At 34.4% G+C, this 20307-nt stretch overlaps 1 protein-coding gene across 1 annotated transcript in view; it reads right to left on the reverse strand.

The window, feature by feature from the left end:
• Positions 1 to 20307, reverse strand: part of LOC311436756 (uncharacterized protein) — a gene marked incomplete at its 5' end in the record, with an annotated part of 83452 nt that overhangs the window by 38107 nt on the left and 25038 nt on the right. The window contains one exon of the mRNA XM_084519217.1: positions 17373 to 17430. Coding sequence (XP_084375343.1) covers positions 17373 to 17430 — 58 coding nt within the window. The remainder of the gene's footprint in view (positions 1 to 17372; positions 17431 to 20307) is intronic.

Below are 20307 nucleotides of genomic sequence, written 5' to 3' on the forward strand. Positions count from 1 at the left end.
TCCCTCCAAAGCAGTCTATATGCATTGAAGTATTTCATGGAAAGGTTATACTTAAGTATAATGATTAAGTGAGTATTTTTGAATCACGGCATCTTTATAGCTCAGCTTCCTTCCCATCCCATGACACTCCTCACTGCCACATGGCACAGCCTAACACTGTGTGACCTACTCCCTTTTGCTTTTAGCCTTGCTGGAACTCAAATTGACATACTCCTCACAGATAGGCTGTGAGTTGCCTTATTTTTTTCCAATAAATAGCTCTTGGCTCACAGCTATCTTATAGCTAGATGGGATATTTAATACTGAAATCATGCTTCATAATGAAATTTTATATCAGCCTTAGTTTCCCCACAGTCTCAACTGTAATAGTGTTTCCACATCACTTATGTGATTGGTTTCTTCCCTCCCACACCCCCTAAACAATGTGCAATTCTTGTAATATTATTGTTTCTATTACTTTGATTCCCCCAAGGTTCCAAAACTATTTCCACATTTACCGTTTCAGTGTCTTCATCTTCTTACTTTGTAGCCTTGCAAGCATATTTCAAAATGTCATTCCTGTGTTGTCTTGGTTTGACACAAGTGAAGTTCCACACACATAGGGTAAACAAAACAGTCTTTTATTTTTATTTATTTTTATTCTTATTCTTATTCTTATTCTTATTCTTATTCTTATTCTTATTCTTATTCTTATTCTTATTCTTATTCTTATTCTTATTCTTATTCTTATTCTTATTCTTACTCTTACTCTTACTCTTACTCTTACTCTTACTCTTACTCTTACTCTTACTCTTACTCTTACTCTTACTCTTATTCTTATTCTTATTCTTATTCTTATTCTTACTCTTATTCTTATTCTTATTCTTATTCTTACTCTTACTCTTACTCTTACTCTTACTCTTACTCTTACTCTTACTCTTACTCTTATTCTTACTCTTACTCTTACTCTTACTCTTACTCTTACTCTTACTCTTATTCTTATTCTTACTCTTACTCTTACTCATTCTTATTCTTATTCTTACTCTTACTCTTACTCTTACTCTTATTCTTACTCTTACTCTTACTCTTACTCTTACTCTTACTCTTACTCTTATTCTTATTCTTATTCTTATTCTTATTCTTATTCTTACTCTTACTCTTACTCTTACTCTTATTCTTATTCTTATTCTTATTCTTATTCTTATTCTTATTCTTATTTATCATTACTACTTCAGGTTATTTTTTAAAAAAACTTCCATCTTCTTTTCACAGTACCCACTGTATTAAGCATGCACAGAAAAGTCTAGAAGCAATGCCAAAATGGTTTTCATCTTTGCTTAACCTACCTCTCATCTTCCTCCACCAGCTCAAAATATTGCTGCTGAAGCATGGGCAGTGCCTCCTACACCTTTCAAATTCCCTCACTCATCTGTAGCACAGAGTTCAAGGAAAAAAAGGTCAGTAGAGCCGATTAGGTGATGAGCCACTTCAGGTTTTCCCCAGTTTTAGCACAATTCACCACAGTATCGGCACAATTCATAGTTCACAGCTCACCACTTGTAGGACATGCCTTAACATCTCTTCTGAGGCATCTCCCAAGACAGTGCCTGTCTAAAATAGTACAGTAAACCAAAGTAGTTTGGAGATACTTTTATTAATGTTTCCCATTCACTAACAGCATTAGGGTATATAATAGCCATTCCACTAGGAATGTACATCTTTACCCATAAGTGGAATAATATCTTTCCTGCAGGTAAAATGATAAGGTCTGACAGTGATTGCAGGTGCTATTATATTTTATTATTATTATTATTATTATATATATTTTTAACTCAACTTTCTTTTGTCTGACTCCTCAGTGGATGATATGGAAAGCCTTGTGGGATCTCAGCAGCAATATTCCTCATCTGTGGTTTCAGTATTTCCATATATTTCCATTGCCACATGTATTTCCATAATCAGATTTGATACCATTTACCGTGGTAGTCCTCAATTCCCCACCATTCACTTAAATCCCTATCTCCTTCCCCCTGTTTTGCATCAGACCTGTCTTATTCCTCCTTCCAATTGTTCCAGGATGCCAGGAACAACAGGACGCACACTATTATAATAGAGTAGTGTGTGAAAAGATTTATTATTTTGGCATTTTTTGTCATAACAAAGATATTTATTTTTTTTCCTAACAACCTATTTTCTTGGGAGACTGGTGTTTTTAACATCTTTATTATTTTCACTTCACAGAGTGCAGCTTAATGCCCTCTTTCGCTAAAGCAGTAGCCACATAACTCACTTTCACTTTACTGATGCTGCCAATGATAATGTTAGGCTGCAAGCAAAAATTTTCCCATATTCTCTCTTTGGATTGTAGTCTGCTTATACCTCAGTGACAATCTTGAATTATCTATGTAATTCTTCTGAATGTAGACTCTTACACAGCCTTAAGCACTACTGTTTTTATTATTCTGCATTACTGCCTAGAAAGGAGGTTGCATTGTATCTTCTAAACTCATATCCATTAAGGCATCTGTGAGATGCTTACAGTGCTTTCTCTGCTACTTGTATGGTGCTTGATTTGCTTTCAAGCTCATCAAGTGTGTCTTCTTCCATTGTGTTGATCAACTCTCCTGGCTTTATGAAGTGCAATCCATAATCTTAGGACTCAGACCCACAAGGCACATAGCATATTTCTTGGAGAGCTAATGGGAAGGGGATCATCGAAACTAATCCACAGGTGGCTCACAACAAGACCTTTCTGACCAGGCTGATCTGAATATGCAGCAAAATTTGAAGGTGATGCAATTATATCAGCCTCAGTAGTTCCTGAGGTTTTACTTCATCTGAGTATCTGTGCTATCATGCAGTGCTTCTCCTCATACCAGCTGTGTCCCACAAAGATCATTGCATAGCTGGAACATGGCAGATGTTCTTGAACTGCCCTCATAATTATGTAGTTCAAAGAAAGCAAGTTACACATCTTTCCTTCAGCATATTATCCCACCTGTAAGAACACAGGGCTGTGTAACAGCATTTATTCTATCATCTGTAGGTCCTGGGTTTACCTCACTGAATCAACACTGTTCTCCTCCTTATGTCAGCTCTTTGGGCTGCCTCAGATCTTGCAAAACTCAACTACATTAGCTTTTTCCATTTGGCCTTTTTTCTATGCAATGCTTATACTTGTAAAGCCTGACAGTGGCATACCTTTTGATTATCTTTCATGAAGGTCATATTTTGCTTTTACTTTGGCTACCATATGTTTTCTTAAACAAGACTGTTCACACGATAAGAGATTCAAATAGATTTGGCCCGTCATATTTCCATCAGTTTATTACTAGTCCTGCACTGTAAAATTGATCTATGCATGTTCAGAGTCTCTGATATCTGCAGCTCAGCTTGCTCTGTTTGCCCATGTGAGATGCCAGATGCCTGGAAATCCCAGAAAACCAGCCAAAATACATTTATAGGGAGAAGAAGAAGACATGTACAGATCTTGCTGGACATATGGTAGCCCTACATGGGGTTGGATACACAGCTTTGCTATTAATAAGGCATTATTAACAAGACTGATGTCTTCTCATACATTCTGGTCAACCCAAACACCGACAGACAGAAACAGTTTCTACATACTCACTTTGTTCCTTAAAGGGACTGTGTACTTGCTGCAGGAATATGATGGGTTCCTTGCATCTTTCACATTTTAACCATCATATATTTTACCTTTTTATTCTGAGCTGTTTTCCTTTGCCACTGGTTTTCTTGACATCAAATGCCCTGATTGTATGTTGCCTATATTTTTGTTTATACCCTTTTCTAAAACAAGCAACCAAGTTCAGTAAACAGGGAAACTTAAGCACAGGGATTTACTTAAAGGGAATACTTCATTGATGTCCACCTTTAAAACTCATGCCTGTCCCAGAATTTTAGCTGCTTGTATGAAATGTAATTGAAGACCCCAAGCAACAATGAAGAAGTGAAAGAGGGGGTTTCTCCAGCAGTCTTTGGGAGGGTGAGGACAGATCTCTCTCAGAATGGGCTCTCCTGAGCTCAGCTCTCCTTGCTTGCAGTTGTTCAGGCCAACAGGAAAATTAAAGTATTATCTCTTTCCTTTCAAATTCATATGCTGTAACATGTACTCAGTACATCTATGTCAGAGTTTCCATGGTTACTTTGAGTAACACAGTTTATTTTCTAATGCAAACACATATTTTGGTATAGAGTATACAGGATGAACTGCAATATTCTTTGAGTGTAGCTGAGAAATCTCATCTCCGATGCATTCATGACCATGTCAAGGTCCTATTCCTTAGTAGGTGTTAGCTGGCTTTAGAATTGCTAGATAAGGTCACAATCTCTTTCTTTCCTCCAACTATCAGTCACATTACAACCCTGTAAGGGTCTTCTGAACTTTAACACAGGGATGCACGCAGTATCTCCTTCTTATTATAAAGGGGAGAGAAAAAGCTGTGAAAACATAGGGCAGGTTTGGGAAGACGAAAGGAAAGGTCATGGTGTTCTCAAAGCAGCAACACAATCTGGTTCACAGAGTTCTTCAAAACTAGTTGTCAATGTTCTGCACCATTCCGAGGAATACTTTTTACTTCCACAGAAAAATGATGTAAAAAATAATAATGGAGGTTGTAAACTGAAGCTTTTAGTAGTTTGAAAATGGGAACACTAGTTTCTTATACATTCTTAATTGCAGCTCTCTAGTATGGTTTTAGGAACCTTTTTATTTTTTATATTGTCACCTTCTGTTTCTCAAATTATATTGTGTATAATACCAGAGTTAAGCTACTTTTATATCACCTCAAAGACAAATATCTACTTTATACATATCACAAAAAAATTAATTGGGATTACAAAAGCTAAAGAAAAAATATTTTTTGTGCTTAACAATCTGGTTTTATTTTTGCATTTAAGTGCTTTAAAGATTTTTTTTTTTAACCGATTGAAAACATATAGCACAATTCAGCCAAGCCCCATGAACATTTAATTGTGGATGTTATTTATAGCTTTACCGATGATGACGCCACCAGTGGAGCAGAAGCCAGAAAAGGTGAGCAACTTGCAGACATTTTGGGACTGGTCACAGGGCAAAGAAATGATCTTGAGGCAGCAGAGTCAGAATCCAATCAGAGACAGGAAAGAAAAAAAAAAAAAGATTATGAAAAAAGGAAAAGGAAAAGGAAAAGGAAAAAAGAAAAAGAAAAGAAAAAAAGAAAAAGAAAAGTAAAAAAGAAAAAGAGAAGGAGAAGAAAAAGAAAAAGAAAAAGAAAAAGAAAAAGAAAAAGAAAAAGAAAAAGAAAAAGAAAAAGAAAAAGAAAAAGAAAAAGAAAAAGAAAAAGAAAAAGAAAAAGAAAGAAAAAGAAAAAAGAACAAGAAAGAGGAAGAGGAAGAGGAAGAGAAAGAAAGAGAGAGAGAAAGAGAAAGAGAAAGAGAAAGAGAAAGAGAAAGAGAAGGAGAAAGAGAAAGAGAAAGAGAAAGAGAAAGAGAAAGAGAAAGAGAAAGAGAAAGAGAAAGAGAAAGAGAAAGAGAAAGAGAAAGAGAAAGAGAAAGAGAAAGAGAAAGAGAAAGAGAAAGAGAAAGAGAAAGAGAAAGAGAAAGAGAAAGAGAAAAAAAAATCAAGGCCTGTAATCTGTCTAGATATGGTTTTCCTTTTTCTTTCCTACATAAAAAATACATCCATCTGTAGCTCAGATACCTAATGGCTTTCTTCTCACCCTTTTTCCCATAATTAGATTTTTTTCTATGCTGTTTTGCCACCTTTTTTCTTCTTTCATTGGACTTGATGGACTTGATGGACTCTTACACTCAAGGCTACGGTTGTACCTATGGAAAACTGATAAATGTCATTTGAAACTCTGGACTTTCATGAAATGTCCCTGACAAACACTTAAGACGGTATCATTAGTTTTATCTGAAACACTGTGTCAATACCTGGTGAGATGAATTATACCCTATGTTCTATTTCTATGAATTACTTAGATAGGTGGCCTAGGATGGCTTCCTCAGCAAGAGATGTCTATACAGTAATCATCAGACTATTAGGTTGGCTTTCTCCTCACATAGGTAAACTGAAAGGTAAGTCAGCTGGTCCCAACCAAATCAGCATACTCTTTGTATATCTTGCATTGATTACTTTTAAATATTTACAGTAATTATTAAAAACTTACTTTCAGTTAGCAAATAGAATTTTATTTTGAAGATATTGAAACTAAAATCTTTTCATACTTTTCTTGTCAAGAAATCACTGTAAGAACCAAAAGTAAAGAAGGATTGAATGGGAAGACATTGCTTAAAAGGGATTGGAAATACCCAGAACTACATCACTCCACTACTCCTTGCTTCATCCTAGCAGGAAGCATACGGGAATTTTTTTGACCGGGAGAACCTATAGCTTCAGAACATGTAGGACATATGTTGAAAATGTTCCCACTTCCATTGAAAAAAAAAAAAAGTAAAAAAAAAAAAGTATATATACATGTAGATACAAACTTTAAGAGGAGGAAGAACAGCACAAATTTAGGAAACAGCTGGCACTGCATCCACGACTTTGGAGACTAATAGGTACTACTTTGCATTCTGCCTGGGACAGGTAGCCCTTTTAGGTTACTCTCTCTGAACACATCTCTGGGGACTTAAAGCTTTTAAATATTCTTTATTAAAAGTGAATTTTCAAAGCACCCTTGGAGAAGCCCTCATTTTCTCTTGTATTTTAGGGAATATTTTTGTTCCATCTTGTGAAAATCCAAGCAAAGCACCCTTAATCTTAAGACATAACTCCCCTTTGATTGGATAAAAGATTGTGTGTTTGTCACCAATGATGACTTTTCAGCTGTAACAACTTTTTTTTTTTTTTTCCTCAGAAACTCAAACAAATTTTAACTATAAACTCACTCTCCAATAGGTTGCCAATCACAATGCATATAGCAGAAAGGCCTCTTAGGACATATTAACAAAGAGAAGTGGACATTGGAATGTTGAATGGATAAATTTAGACATTCCTTTAGCATCAGGAAAAAAAAAAAGATAGTTTTTAAATGTGTAAGCTTCACATTTATTGACAAAAATACAGTATTCTTATGCCAGTTTCTTCCCTTCTCTTGATTAAAAAGAAAAAAATACATGGCGTATCTTAACATATCTTGTATAACTTAATGTATCTTAATATATCTTGTCTGTCTTGTAAGATTCTGTCACAATTTGTTTTAAGTAGATGTTTATTAGTGTTGCATAAATGATAGTAAATGTAACTGCGAAAAACAACCACCTCTCCCCCTAACCACTTACACGAGTACTAGTAAAAATGAAGGTACTCTGAACAGCTTGGTGAATCCAAAATTTCTAGTATATTATTATTGAAAACAAATTTCTATTGATTTCAGATTTTAAGAGTTTGCTTTGACTTTGACAAATGCTGGTCTAATAAATTAATTTTGTTAAATTCTCCTTTGTAATGAGAGATATACTGTGAGTCTTTCAGTGGTAAATAAATAGTGAGCTCTATGAAATACGAGTCAAATCAGAATTTTGATAAAATTACAATTCCAAATTAAAATTGAAAAATGAGGGGGAATAATTTTATATATAATAAATAATAATTTATATATAATATTTATAATAATATTTTTTGTACAATATATATAATAATATAGCTAAAGCTATAGGTGAAGGCCATAACAAAACTTGCCAAAAATTCCTCAGAAAAAGACATGCTAACAAAAATCCAGCTACAGTTCTTAGAATACATTTAGAAAAAGCAGAACAAAAAGATTGAATGAAATAGACTACAAAGCCATAACAACATACAAGTGTTGGAAATGGAAAATGGACATGATCAATAATTTGAATTTTAGTGATTGTTTTGGATCAAAAGAGAAAAGGTGACCTGTAAGTCGGTGAAAATGAAATGTGAGCATAATAACACTTTGTAAATCAGTTGGAGGAGGAGAGTATTTTTAGTTTTCAAAACCAAAAGCATGGCTTGGACCTACATGCTATTGGGAAGGAAAAAATATGTAAGAATAAATCAGTGGGAGGGCTGAGTGTGTGAAGGATTGAGATTTTTTCTAGGTTACCAGCAACAGAATTGATTTTAGGATTATCAGAGGCAATGGAAAGAAGCTGATAGGGAGAAAAATGTGATGAGTTTGAATGCTTGGTTTTATTTAAGCAAACAGAACTTGCAAGCAGTGTATGAAAGAAATGTCAATGAGGATATGTCCAGGGCCAAGTAGGTGTAACACAGTATGCATGTGTGTGTGTATTTTACCCCATGATTCTTAACAGGAGAATATACGGCCTATTAATTCATAAGGCAAGATTATTTTTTTCTTTCATTTTGTTTCATTCCACACATCAAATTCTTTCCAAAGCTCACATGTCTTACACTAAATAGCTCCAAGATCCCATCAGAGTTTAAATAAATTTACTGATCACCCAGTGAAAGTCTAGTTTCTAATGGACTAACTCTGCCAGTAACTAATCAGAAAATGAAATGTGTGGATCTCAAGAGAGAATCTGAAATTTGTGTTTATATGGATGTACTCAGGAGGACATTTTAAAATTACTAGAGGAAGGAGTTAATAAAATATTGAAACCTTCATGATATTTCTAAGCCTGTTTCCTCCTCTATGAAGCAAAATAAAAATCATGCCTAAGTTAGTGCTTCTAAAGTCAAGCAATGAAGGTAAATCCCACAAGTCTTGAATCAGTGGAATTTAAAATCCTGTTGCTGTGGTAAGAACCTTCAGAATCCTACATAGAGAAAAATGAAGCATTGCTAAATTATTTGCTTTATAAATATTAAACATAAAACTAACCCACTTTCTTGACTTTATATCTCAAGAGGCCTAATAGTCCCTCCTGGTTATCATTACAGTTTCTTCTTGAGGTCATAAGAAAATTGTTCAATGAATACAAAGAAAAAAAAACATTGGCTCTGCCTGTAGAGAATTAATTGGTGCAGTCTTATTTTGACGTGCTAACAGATGTCTGGGCAAATGCGTTCATTTTCTGGGGAATGGATACTAGGTCATATCAACTATTCTTGAAAGATCGTCTCTGATCAAGAGCCAGTTTCTTTCAATTATATGAGAAAACTGAATACATTCTATAAATAAAGATTTAACAAAGATTTCTTCTATGGTTATCATAGGAGTTAAAAAGAACGTAAACATTGTGTGTGCATATGTAACAAGGGAGGAAGATACAGTTTATTGTTTATATGGTTTGCCTGGTGAATAACTTAAAGATTAGACATTAGTATTGTGATTCAAAAGGCAAGTAACACCAAATTAAATAAAAAATTAAATCAAATTAAATTAAACACCAAATTAAATTCTGGCTTTCTGTATGACTTTATATGGTCATACAGACCATATAAATTCTGGCTTTTTGTATGACTTTATATGGTATAGACAAGCCATGCTCTTCTTTTCCTTTCTCTTTGCTTCTCTCTCCCATTTTTTCTTGTTCTCTCTCTAAGATCTTCAAAGTGGAAAAAAAAGTCATGTTTCTTATCTTCCTTCTTCTCAGTGGTAAACTTCTTTTCTACAACATGAGAGTGATGGCATAGTTGTGCAGAGATTGTGGGACCACAAGAGATGTCTAAGTGAGGGGAGAAGTGAGGCTGGAGTACGACTGTCTATCTCTCAAAGGGTATGAGAAAAAAGAAAGTACCATGCCGTTTCTACTGCTTCCACTGGTGGTTATGCCATGCAAAACCAGTATCTTAACTCCAGCATTTAAAAAGTGATATTTTCACAGTATTTGCATGAAAAGAGAAAAAAATGAGACTATATGCCATATAAGTAATGAGAACAAACACATTGCATATCCAGCTCATAATTGTTCTGTGCAAACACAGAAAATATGCTCTTTGGACTTGTGATATGATTGCTTCAAGACAACATTAGTTTCTCCCCAAGACTCACAATTCATTTACATCCTGAAAAAAATAAAAAGAAGATTAAGAAAAACAGATGTAAAAGAATGACATTGGCAAAGGGGAAGAAACTTAAAGCTGAGATTCCCCCACAATTGCTCAGGAAACTGATGCTGAGGCTTTAAGGAACTCATCAGATATCTTGAGATTTGTGATAAAGTTGTTAGTTGACATCGTGAAATGACACATTCGTAACAAATAATGTTTCAAATTTTTTTTAGTTGCAAGATTATGTTCTTCAGAGAAGAAAAAATAAAATATTTTCTATAAATCTTTAGACACCATCAAAATTTGGCTATTATTTATGTGTGGTTTCTTCTGCACATATTGGCTTAGATTTCACTTGCCTGTGAATCTAATCTCTAAAGTCTCTACTAGCTTCTAATCAGTCAGTCATAAACAACATAAAAATATTAGTAAGTACTCCTTCTAATTTCACAACATCTCTATGCCTCAGAACCATGCTTCTTGAGGGTTTTGATTTCATCAAATCCTAAGCAAAAGTCCATCAGGCTAGTTTTGTAGTTTCATAAAAAGAGGAAACCTCTGAGCCTGTTAGCAGTTCATTATGCTAACAGTCTACCCTCTGTATCACTACTACACTACTGAGCCTGGTAGTGTGGAATAATGCTTATTGGACAACAAGCAAAATTATATTTCTAATCACTTATGGTTATCAAACACAGTATGTTTTGCAAAAGGAAGATGCAAACAAAGCTAGCTTTGTTGACTTCTTGAGTTTGAAAAACTCTGTTCATCTTCATACAAATCTGTCAGGTAGTTTCAAGTATAGTTCCTTCTCCTCCTAAATGTCATGCAGTGCAGCACCATGAGCTGTTGAACAGCTGCCATATTCATCCTTGGGGATGGTTGTTGAAGAATAGAAAGCATCATTTTAAAATTTTGGAGGATTAAAAAAAAAAAAGTATTAAGCTGTTTATATTTTTAGGTGGTAGGGAGAAGGGTGGAGAGGGAAGGATTTCTGATTATGGCAGGAAGCAACAAGCAGAGAATAAAGCAACTAAAAAAATATCCTATGGAAAAATGTTTACTGCAGCAATTGGGTACAACTGATTCCTCAAAATGTGTTTGTTTGTTTATTTATTTATTTATTGTTATTAGATTGTAAAGTATCCAGAAGTCATCCATAAACACTATCTTCATCTGACTCAGAGTTTTATTAACATTTTCAACTCAAATCTTGAAAGGGAAAAAAATATATGTATATTTTTTCTTTTAGCACAGAATTTGTGCTTATTATAGACAAAATTTAGGTCATAAAAGGCATGCCTTCAAAAGGGTTAATAAAACTTGGGAAAAATCCATAGTCCCAGAAAGAGAATGAAAATTTGTTGATGATGACCAGTTACATGTAAAAAGCACTGCTTGAAGACAGGATTTGTCCAAGATGGCTGTGTAGAATAGGCTGCTTTGATTCTGCAAACTAGGTTCCCCTATCAGTGTTCGTAACTGTCTCCAGATGTGCTATTACATATATCACAGATAGCACTGAAGTTATCTTCCCAACCTTAGGTTTCTCTGAGGGGATGCAAGGCATCATCCCAAGCCTTATAGATGTTATAAAAATGGTGAGGACCAAAGTATAGACACAGAAAATCATGCCACTTGCAGAACTGTGAAGAGGTGAGGCAGATTATGCCGAATAACTGGTTAGTTGCTAAAGAGAGTAATTTATATGGATCACCTGTAAACATATGATCACAGTTCTGTAGGAGCCTAAAAAAACCCCACCCACCCAACCAACCAACCAAACAAAACAAAAACAAAAACAAACAAACAAACAAACAACAACAACAAAAAAAAACAAGAATGTAAATGGCTTAAGAAATGAGTCTGTGAACTTCTATGTTCTTTTCTCTTTATGGATGATTTTAAAAATTAAGGAAATATCAGTCTGAAATATATTGATTGATTGCTTGCTTGATTGATTGATTTTTCCCATGGAATTTATTTTCTTTGTGTAAACATTAGTTATTTTTGATTTTGCACCAAGTGGAAGGGCATGAAGAAATTCGCTTTATGTTTTCAATCCAAACACAAGAATCCTTCACAAGCAAAAGACTTTAGCAGACATGATATACATTATAACAGGCTTTGATTATTCAGGTTTGATAACAAGCTTCACTGTTGAGCCAGATAAGATATTCTAGAACTGAAAATACAGAATATTCAGAAGGTTGATCATATTTTTCTGTTTAAAGAAGAACAACAAAGAAAATAAAGAGAACCCCCCCCACACTCAATTAATATTTAAGACTGAATACAAGAAAAAGAAAGCCAAAAGAAATGCTACTATTGTCAAGGGACAGATTTCCTACCAAAGAGCAAAATTCCTGTTTGTGTCTTGACAGCCTGCTCTGATGAATGCACAACATAGTACGGTGAAAAATCACAACTCGTCAATGCCTTTTTTACCCCTGCATTTCCATTAGAAGGAAAATGTAGACCTAGAACTTGCTTATGCCCTTCATTTAAATAATATCAGTGGTAAATACCTTCTCCTCGTTTGGGCACAATTTTTGCTCAGTTTGTTACACAAGGATTCCCCGTAGTCTTTGTGTGCATTTGTGTGTATGTAAATCATGTCATGATTATCTTCATGTGGAAACAGTGCATTAGATTAGAGTCTGCATTAGGTGCAGAATCCCTCTGAAATCACTGGAACAAAATAAAACCCCTTGAATTCCCTTGTATTTCCAAAATTCTCAACAAAGGAAATTGGTGCAATTAATGAAATACCAGACCACTGGCAACAACTGAGTATATTCAATCAATGAACATTTAGTCAGTAAAAATAGTGCAACATGGGAGCTTTTTGTTAGGAGAATAATATGGTTCAAAATAATTAAAGCTTTATTTCAGAAAAGTGGATTGTTCATGAAACTTTTTTTTTTTCTTTTTTACCTCTCTCCCTTGTCCCTCCTAGTGTCTACTGTATTCATTTCACAGTGTCAATGTCTGAAGAATATTTGTTTGGATTCCCAATGTAAAATCACAGTCTCCTTGGTGACAATAAAATGTTTTTTCTTATTTAGATTTCTTTCAGAAAGACTTCTAAGAGAAGTGCCATAGGTACAAAATGGTGACATCTTGGAGTGAGATGGTTTAGGAACACTGAAAAATACATATAATATAGCACACCAGTCACTTCAGCAGAGTACCAGTATACTAAATGGCTTTTTACTGCAGGTGAATATTTGTAGTTGCAGTATATATAGTATATATAGTGTGTATTTGTATGTATGTATATATATGTGCCCCCCCCCCAGAATACTAGCATATAAGGAACATGAAAGGTTATAGAGCTGTTAATATATTTCTAGGTAGATAACTCAAAGAGTGCAAATAGATGTAAAATCAGTTATGGATGCTGTTTTGTTGTTTTTGTTGTTTTGTTTTCTGAACAAGCTATGTCAAAAGCCAGCACTTTTTCCAAGGGCTGGAGGCCATGATATGGTGCATACAACTAGTATAGTATCTCCATTAATGGTACTAAATTAAATCCTTTCTTGTTTAGTGTCAGAGAATGCATGCAGAAATCACATCATGAACCTAGCTCCCAAATTCCTAATACATTAATGTCTTGACTTGCTAGAATAAAACACAGTTTGTGGAAATTCAGCTTATAAGTGTGGTTTAATATTTCATTTTCAGGCAGATAAATCGGCTCAAAGTTTGGTTGAAGAATACAGTGATTTAATATTAATTAAATTAATAACTGGACTACTTGAGGAAAACTGGAGGAAGTAGGATGGACTAATGGAAAAGCATTGCTGCAAATTTCATATTAAATCCCACCCTATAGATTATTATTCCTAGCTGCCCTCTAGCCCTGTCTCCTTTGTCACATTCTCATTTTGATATATGTATAAAAATCACAAACAGTTCTTTATCTTGCTATTGAAAGTAAGTAACATTTTTAGAAAATGAACTTTATAGCAACTTTATAGCTTCAATTACATGGATCATATCTGAGTGACAGACGATAAGCTCCCTGCCCAATTTGTATGAACAATTAACTTGGGCAAATAAAGTCCATGCATATGCTATTTCTGACAGAACAATATGTTTCTTTCATCTCTGTGCAATCATCATGATTGTAAAGGTAATTGTGGCAATTGTTTTAAGGCAAGGACTGCTTGCTATTCTAGATTTGTACTCTTCCTAAAACCACAGACCTCCCCCCCCCATTTTTTTTTTTTCCCCACAGTCATGATTTACATGATTAGAAGGAATAATTTCATAGTAGTTTACTTAACAGAGATAAACTATTGGTGCTTATGCCATTCTAACTTGCAATGACAGGCCCTCTTCCCCCCAAAAAACAAACAAACAAACACCAAGCACAGAACTTAATCAAATCTATTGGAGTTGTATTACTAAAAGAATATACATTATTGAAAATGATACAGAAGACTTTTTTTTTTTTTCTTTCTTTCTTATTTTAATGTAAGGTAGGTGTATATAAGGCAGAAAGGGAATGATTACATATTCTTCTAAATCTTGACATTTGACTGTTTCTTTTGAAATGGAAATATAATACTAGCAAAAATTTTGTGGTTGGCTGGAAAACTCCCCAATTTGTTATGCATTTTGCCTCACAGAATGTATCTATCAGAAGCAGTACTATAATCATTACAATGTAATAGCTACTCTTTGCAAGTCTTACTTGCAAATATGAAAAGGTTCTCCTTTTTTAACGTCTGTCTTTGACCTCTCTTCTGTGAAGGTAGTTATTCCTAGAACTGGTTTTCAGCTAAGACAAAAAATTTCCATAAAAAAAAAATAAAAAAAAAATCTCTTTCTCTGATGCTGAGCAATCTGGGATGGCACATTGTGCTCTGGCCCAGGATGAGCAGATTCAAATTCAAAATCAAATTGAATTTCCTACATAATATGGAGTTCTCATCCACTTATTGTCCACCTCAAAAGCACATGTTCCCTTCTGAATCAAAGAGCTCATATTTTCCACTGGAAAATAACTATTCCCCCTGTGTGAAACCATTAAGAATGCTTGGTGTTTGGCTTCAGGGCTCAAAAGCAAACTTGTAAATCTTGAAGTTCCTGTGAAAAAGAATTTTCATCCCTCGGTAAATGGACCCTTCCAGTGTGTAGCCTGTAGCCAACTTAAAGGTAGCTGGGAGCTATTGTCAATCAGCTAAGCTTCTTTTGTCATCACTCTGGTCAAATAGGTAACTCTATACAGTGATTCAACCCATTCTGAGCTAGCTATCTAAGATGGATGAGATACTCTTTTTCTTGGTTGCAGAAGACACCTGGACAATTAGCTCTGTTATTCAAAGTTAGGTGGGATGGATCACACTGGATGGATCCATTTGAATCACTTAATGTTTTTACAGACCTGGGTTTGAATAAGCAGACAGGAAACTCAGGTTTTATATTCTCATCAATATTATATAGTCGTGGGTAATCTTGTTCCAACATATGTACCAGTATTTCATTCCTATTTTTCTTTGCTTAGTTTGTCCTACAAATGGGTTGGGTCAGGGGAGGGGGAGGGAAGGAGTCTTAAATATAGTCAGGACTTGCCCTTCACAATCATGGATTTTCAAGTGGAAAGGATAAGACAATACATTAAGGGGGACCCATATAATTTTGTCCATTTAAAAGTTTAACAGCCATTTACAGTAACTACCTAAGACCTTTCTATTATGCAGAGAGAGAAAGATGCAGTTTATGAAGGCAATGTATATTTTCTATTGTACTTACAACAAAAGTTAGGTGTAATGAATCTAACCTTAAAAGAGAAAATGTCAAATTTACAGATTTTTGGTTTTAATGCATAATTGTTTTCATTGCCATCATTCATTTGAACTAGTGTGGCTTTAGTTTTAATTTACTCCTTCTCCAATAAATTGAAGTTACCTTTCAAAATCCATGAAGTTAAATTATGAAATTACAAGAACTTGAAAGTCTTTCATTCAGGATACAAAAGGTAACAAAATTAAAATACCTTTTACCTACTGAGCACAGAGAACTTGTCTTCATTAAGTGAATAGAAGCTCTGAAGATGCACGCAAGACGGACCATACCCCTTGGGTCTGATGAAAGTAGAAGAAGATTTAAGATTATTAATATTATTTAAGATTATTAAGATTAATTAAGATTAATGTGACTAATATGAATACACCAGTAAGAGCAAGCAACCTGCTGCTGTCTCTGACACAAGTGTGAAAAGTTCCCCATCAATAAAATGCAGGCTCTGCTATGAGATACACATGTATGTATATATATATATACATATATATATATGTATATAAGGAATTAATGTCCTTTGTTATGTCAGAGACTCCCAAGTGGACACAGCAGAGAAGTTCATCTGAACACACTTGTGCTCAGATGTGTGCCCAAAGAGAGGAAAAGTAACATTCAGAGCACAAAGATGGCCCAGTGAGCTGACAGGAAGAATAAAATTATTTCCTACTGGAACTGAAAATGAACACAAACTTCATCACTATCTGGTCCAGATGCAAAAGTCGCTCTTTCCTCCTTGTATTCCTGTATAATAAGGATATATTAAAAGCCACACTCATAAAACTGTAGAAGACTATGGAGAATGAAAGAGTAAAAAATTTAACTTTTAGAAAATATGAACTTGCACACAGAGATAGCAAGATAGCAAGGCTGTCCTCTATGTAGGATAGTGGTAATGTGCACAAGATTTGTTTCCATAAATAAAAAAATAAATAAAAGAACTAACCAACCAACCAAAACAAACAAACAAACAAGCAAACAAACAAAACCAAAACAAAACAAAAAACAGACAAAAAAACACCACCACCAACAAAAAAAAAAAAAAAAAAACAGCAAAGAGAAGCTTCAGTGCTAAGAAAAAAACATCTCTACTGTTATCTTCTCATTTGCTATGCAGCATATTTTAATTTGGGTGACTAATATTTTATTTAGAAGAGCAGTTTTTCTGCAGACATGATGGTCAAAGATTAAAAATTATTAAGACAGGCACTGTCTCTTGGGGAAAGCTTTTACAACTTTAGAAATTTTGTAGGTCTCCCAGAGAAGGTTTTATATACATATGTTTGCATGGTAGCTGGCTGTTCTCCCTCTGTCCTATCCTTTCTAGCTATCTATATAGAATACCGCTTCTCCTTACATATTGTGACTCACACTTTGAAAAGGTTATTCTTATGCCCCTTTAGTCATTATCCTGGTCACTGAAAGGGAAATACTAACAGAAAGAAAATTAAATGAGAGTTGTTTTGACCCAGCTGGTTAGCTGAAAAATACCTCTCAGGGAGAAGTAGCATCTATAGTAGCAAAGCTGAACATGCCTGAGCAGGTTCTCTGGCACTGGAGCATGATAATTTATGCTAGTAAAGCATTAGATGTTTTTCTGACATTATTTTGGTCACTTCCAACAAATTCTTTCCCTGATCATTTTCTGTACCTGGTTTGGCAGCTGGAGCATCCCAGGAGCCTTTCCAGCAGGCAGTTCTCACGCAGACCTGTTGTGGGGGTTGAAATGGTTTGTTAGAAAAGAAAAGAGACATTCTGTACAAGTAGGTCTCATTGCTTGAAGATGTGTCTGGATTCACTTAATTTGCTGAATTTGCTGGTGTACATGTAGCCATAGTGAGATGTGTTCCCATATGCGAGCATGGGAACAAGCTAAAATCTTCACTAGGAAAAAATTCCTTGGAGGTGGAAAGGCTTACAATTATGTTCCACTTAAGATGATTTCATTAAATTGTTTATTTTTAAACCTCAAAGTCTGATCAGATATTACTGAAAGAACACCATTTTGTTCTCAGGGGATGGGGTTTTGTCAGTGTTTCTTATGATGGAAACTCATTTCTGGAAGATATAATGATTCGGAAGATACCATGGTAAACACAGCTTTTACTTCCTCAGAGTTAAAGGAATCTTTTTGCCTAATTTATCACACCAATATAATAAACCAAATAAAGATCATACTGAATAACTGAAGGTGGTCAGAAATATAAATACTGTATATAGGGTTCCCTTAGGCTAGTGAGGTGAATGTAACAGCCTAGAAAGACAGAAAGACAAAGCAGATAAAAATAGTAGACCATATTCAGCACTCCTGAGAAAAGTCAGTTTCCCAAAATAAATAACTACTTCTGCATGTCAGGATCCCATAAGAATAATTACTGCAGCTGACTTGTATTCTATGAAAAACTCTTACATCAAAATTATGTCAGTGACTTTAGAGATTGTACCAGACAACAGGATCTCCAACAGCCATTATAATTCGAGAGTCTCTGTTTATATCACATAAAATTGACTGTACCTCCTGCTAGCCTTCAATATTGACCACAGAGTGTTTTTTATGAAGTGAATTAAAATAATAGAAAAATAGAGATTTTTGAGGACAAAATTTCTCAAGGGAAACTAAACTGCCAATTGATTTTAAAAATACTTGAACCATCAGGATGAGCTAATGTAGTCAAAGATCTGGATGTATTCTGTGACTTTTTTTTGCAGAGGAGGGACAATCAGGTCTAAGATGAAAGACAAGCCTTTTGGTAGCCAATAGTTAGAGATTATTTATCACTGCAAATAACTTAGCATTGAATCATATAAACACAGCTCCTTCAACTGTATCCTCAATCTTCCTCTCAATATTGTGTATTTTAATCATTGGACTAAACTGAAAACCTTTCCTAATATGCTAGCAAGTGACTAAAGGTGAGAGAGGACTTTTCCTTTTTCCTCTTCAAACTTACGTGGACTAAAATAGGAGGGAACAAAAACATAAATGAGAATATCTAGATCATTTTAAAAAGAAAAAAGGAAGAAAAAATGAAAAAGGCAAAAAAAAAAAAAAAATCTCATATTCTGGTGATCTCTCAATTTATTATTATTATTATTATTATTTTTTAATCAGGCAAATGGAAAAAATATTTTGTCATCTTTCATTCTTCATATGCTTACTAACGAACAAATTTCAAAGGAAATGGTAAGGATTAATTTGTCTGAAGTGCTAATGGTAGAGAAGCTGTAGTATTTAAGTAAGTTAGGAAAAAATGAGATGGTGAAAGTCAAGAATAGATCTGCAGGTGCAGAAGCTTTGCTAAAAGGAGTAACTGTATCAGCTATTACATTAATTTCATATCACCTGGAGAGTGGGGTCTGAAGAACTCATATGCCAAGACATCACTTATATACACCTGAAGACACCTGAATAGAAACTGAGGTTCATGAAATGGAACCTCAATGGAAATCAGAGGCTCAGGGCACAAAATCAAATTGAGGATGTGATCTGGACTTTGACTGTATCAATGTGTGCATTTACATTAACCTGTTTCACAGAAATCTCAAAAATCAAACTCTCAAAGAAACCTTTGAGTTCCCAGAGTGTATTTTCCTTACAATTTATTGATATTGTATGATCCATATCTATTTCTGGATGCTGACCAGGTAATGACAGAAATATTTTGTAATAAACAATCTGTAGACATTTAATAGCAGCTTGGCTAAAGATGGATTCATTGCACAGTCCACAGTAACTAGTGACAAGAAATTTGGAGATACTATTCTTTAAAATTCCTGAAAAGCTATTGGTGAAACTATAGGCACTCTATAGTTATAACTCATTGATAGCCTCTATAAACACTGTGGAAATGTTTGAGGATTAAATGGACTGGCTCTTGTCCACTGCTAATCTGAATTCACGAGTTTATTACTAGCGGAATGAACTTTGGAAATATCTTTGAGAGACAAAGAAAACAAAACAACAAACAAACAACAACAACAAATAAATACAAACCTAGGCAAAGCAGCAGCTTGGCCTAATGTACCTGGGCATGTTGCTAGCCAAAAGTTTATTCATTTTATGTAAGAAATACTAAACACTTTAATCTGTTCCCAGATCATCAGATAACTAGCAATGACCTTCATTTAGTTATATCTACTCCTTAGTGTTGTAGCCATAATTCCTCTCTTGTGAACCCTTCAAAAATAATAAAAAATAATAGATAGGACAAATTCTGCTATTATTTTTTGTTTTTCTTCTTCTTAATAATGTTTTGATCTATAGAGCTCTTGACATTACTCTTGGGATACCATGATTAAAGAAAAAAAAATATTTCAAATTATTTTTTTAGGAAAAGTTTAAGGAATAGAACAATTAAGAAATAAAAAGGAAACAACCTAGAGGCTTTTAAGTTCTCTCCATGGAAATCTTTCAGTTCGTGTTACTCCTTTGAAACACTGTCTTTTGTTGGGGCCCTTTTCTCAAACACAATTACAGTAGAACATTTTATTTTACTTTATTTATTTCTTTATTTACAGCAGTAGTGAGTAGTGAGAATATCATGATATCCTTGACAACTGAGTGCATTACACAATTACATCTTTCT

The sequence above is a fragment of the Aythya ferina genome (assembly GCF_964211825.1).
Source record: "Aythya ferina genome assembly, chromosome: 4".
Classification (NCBI taxonomy): Eukaryota; Metazoa; Chordata; class Aves; order Anseriformes; family Anatidae; genus Aythya; species Aythya ferina.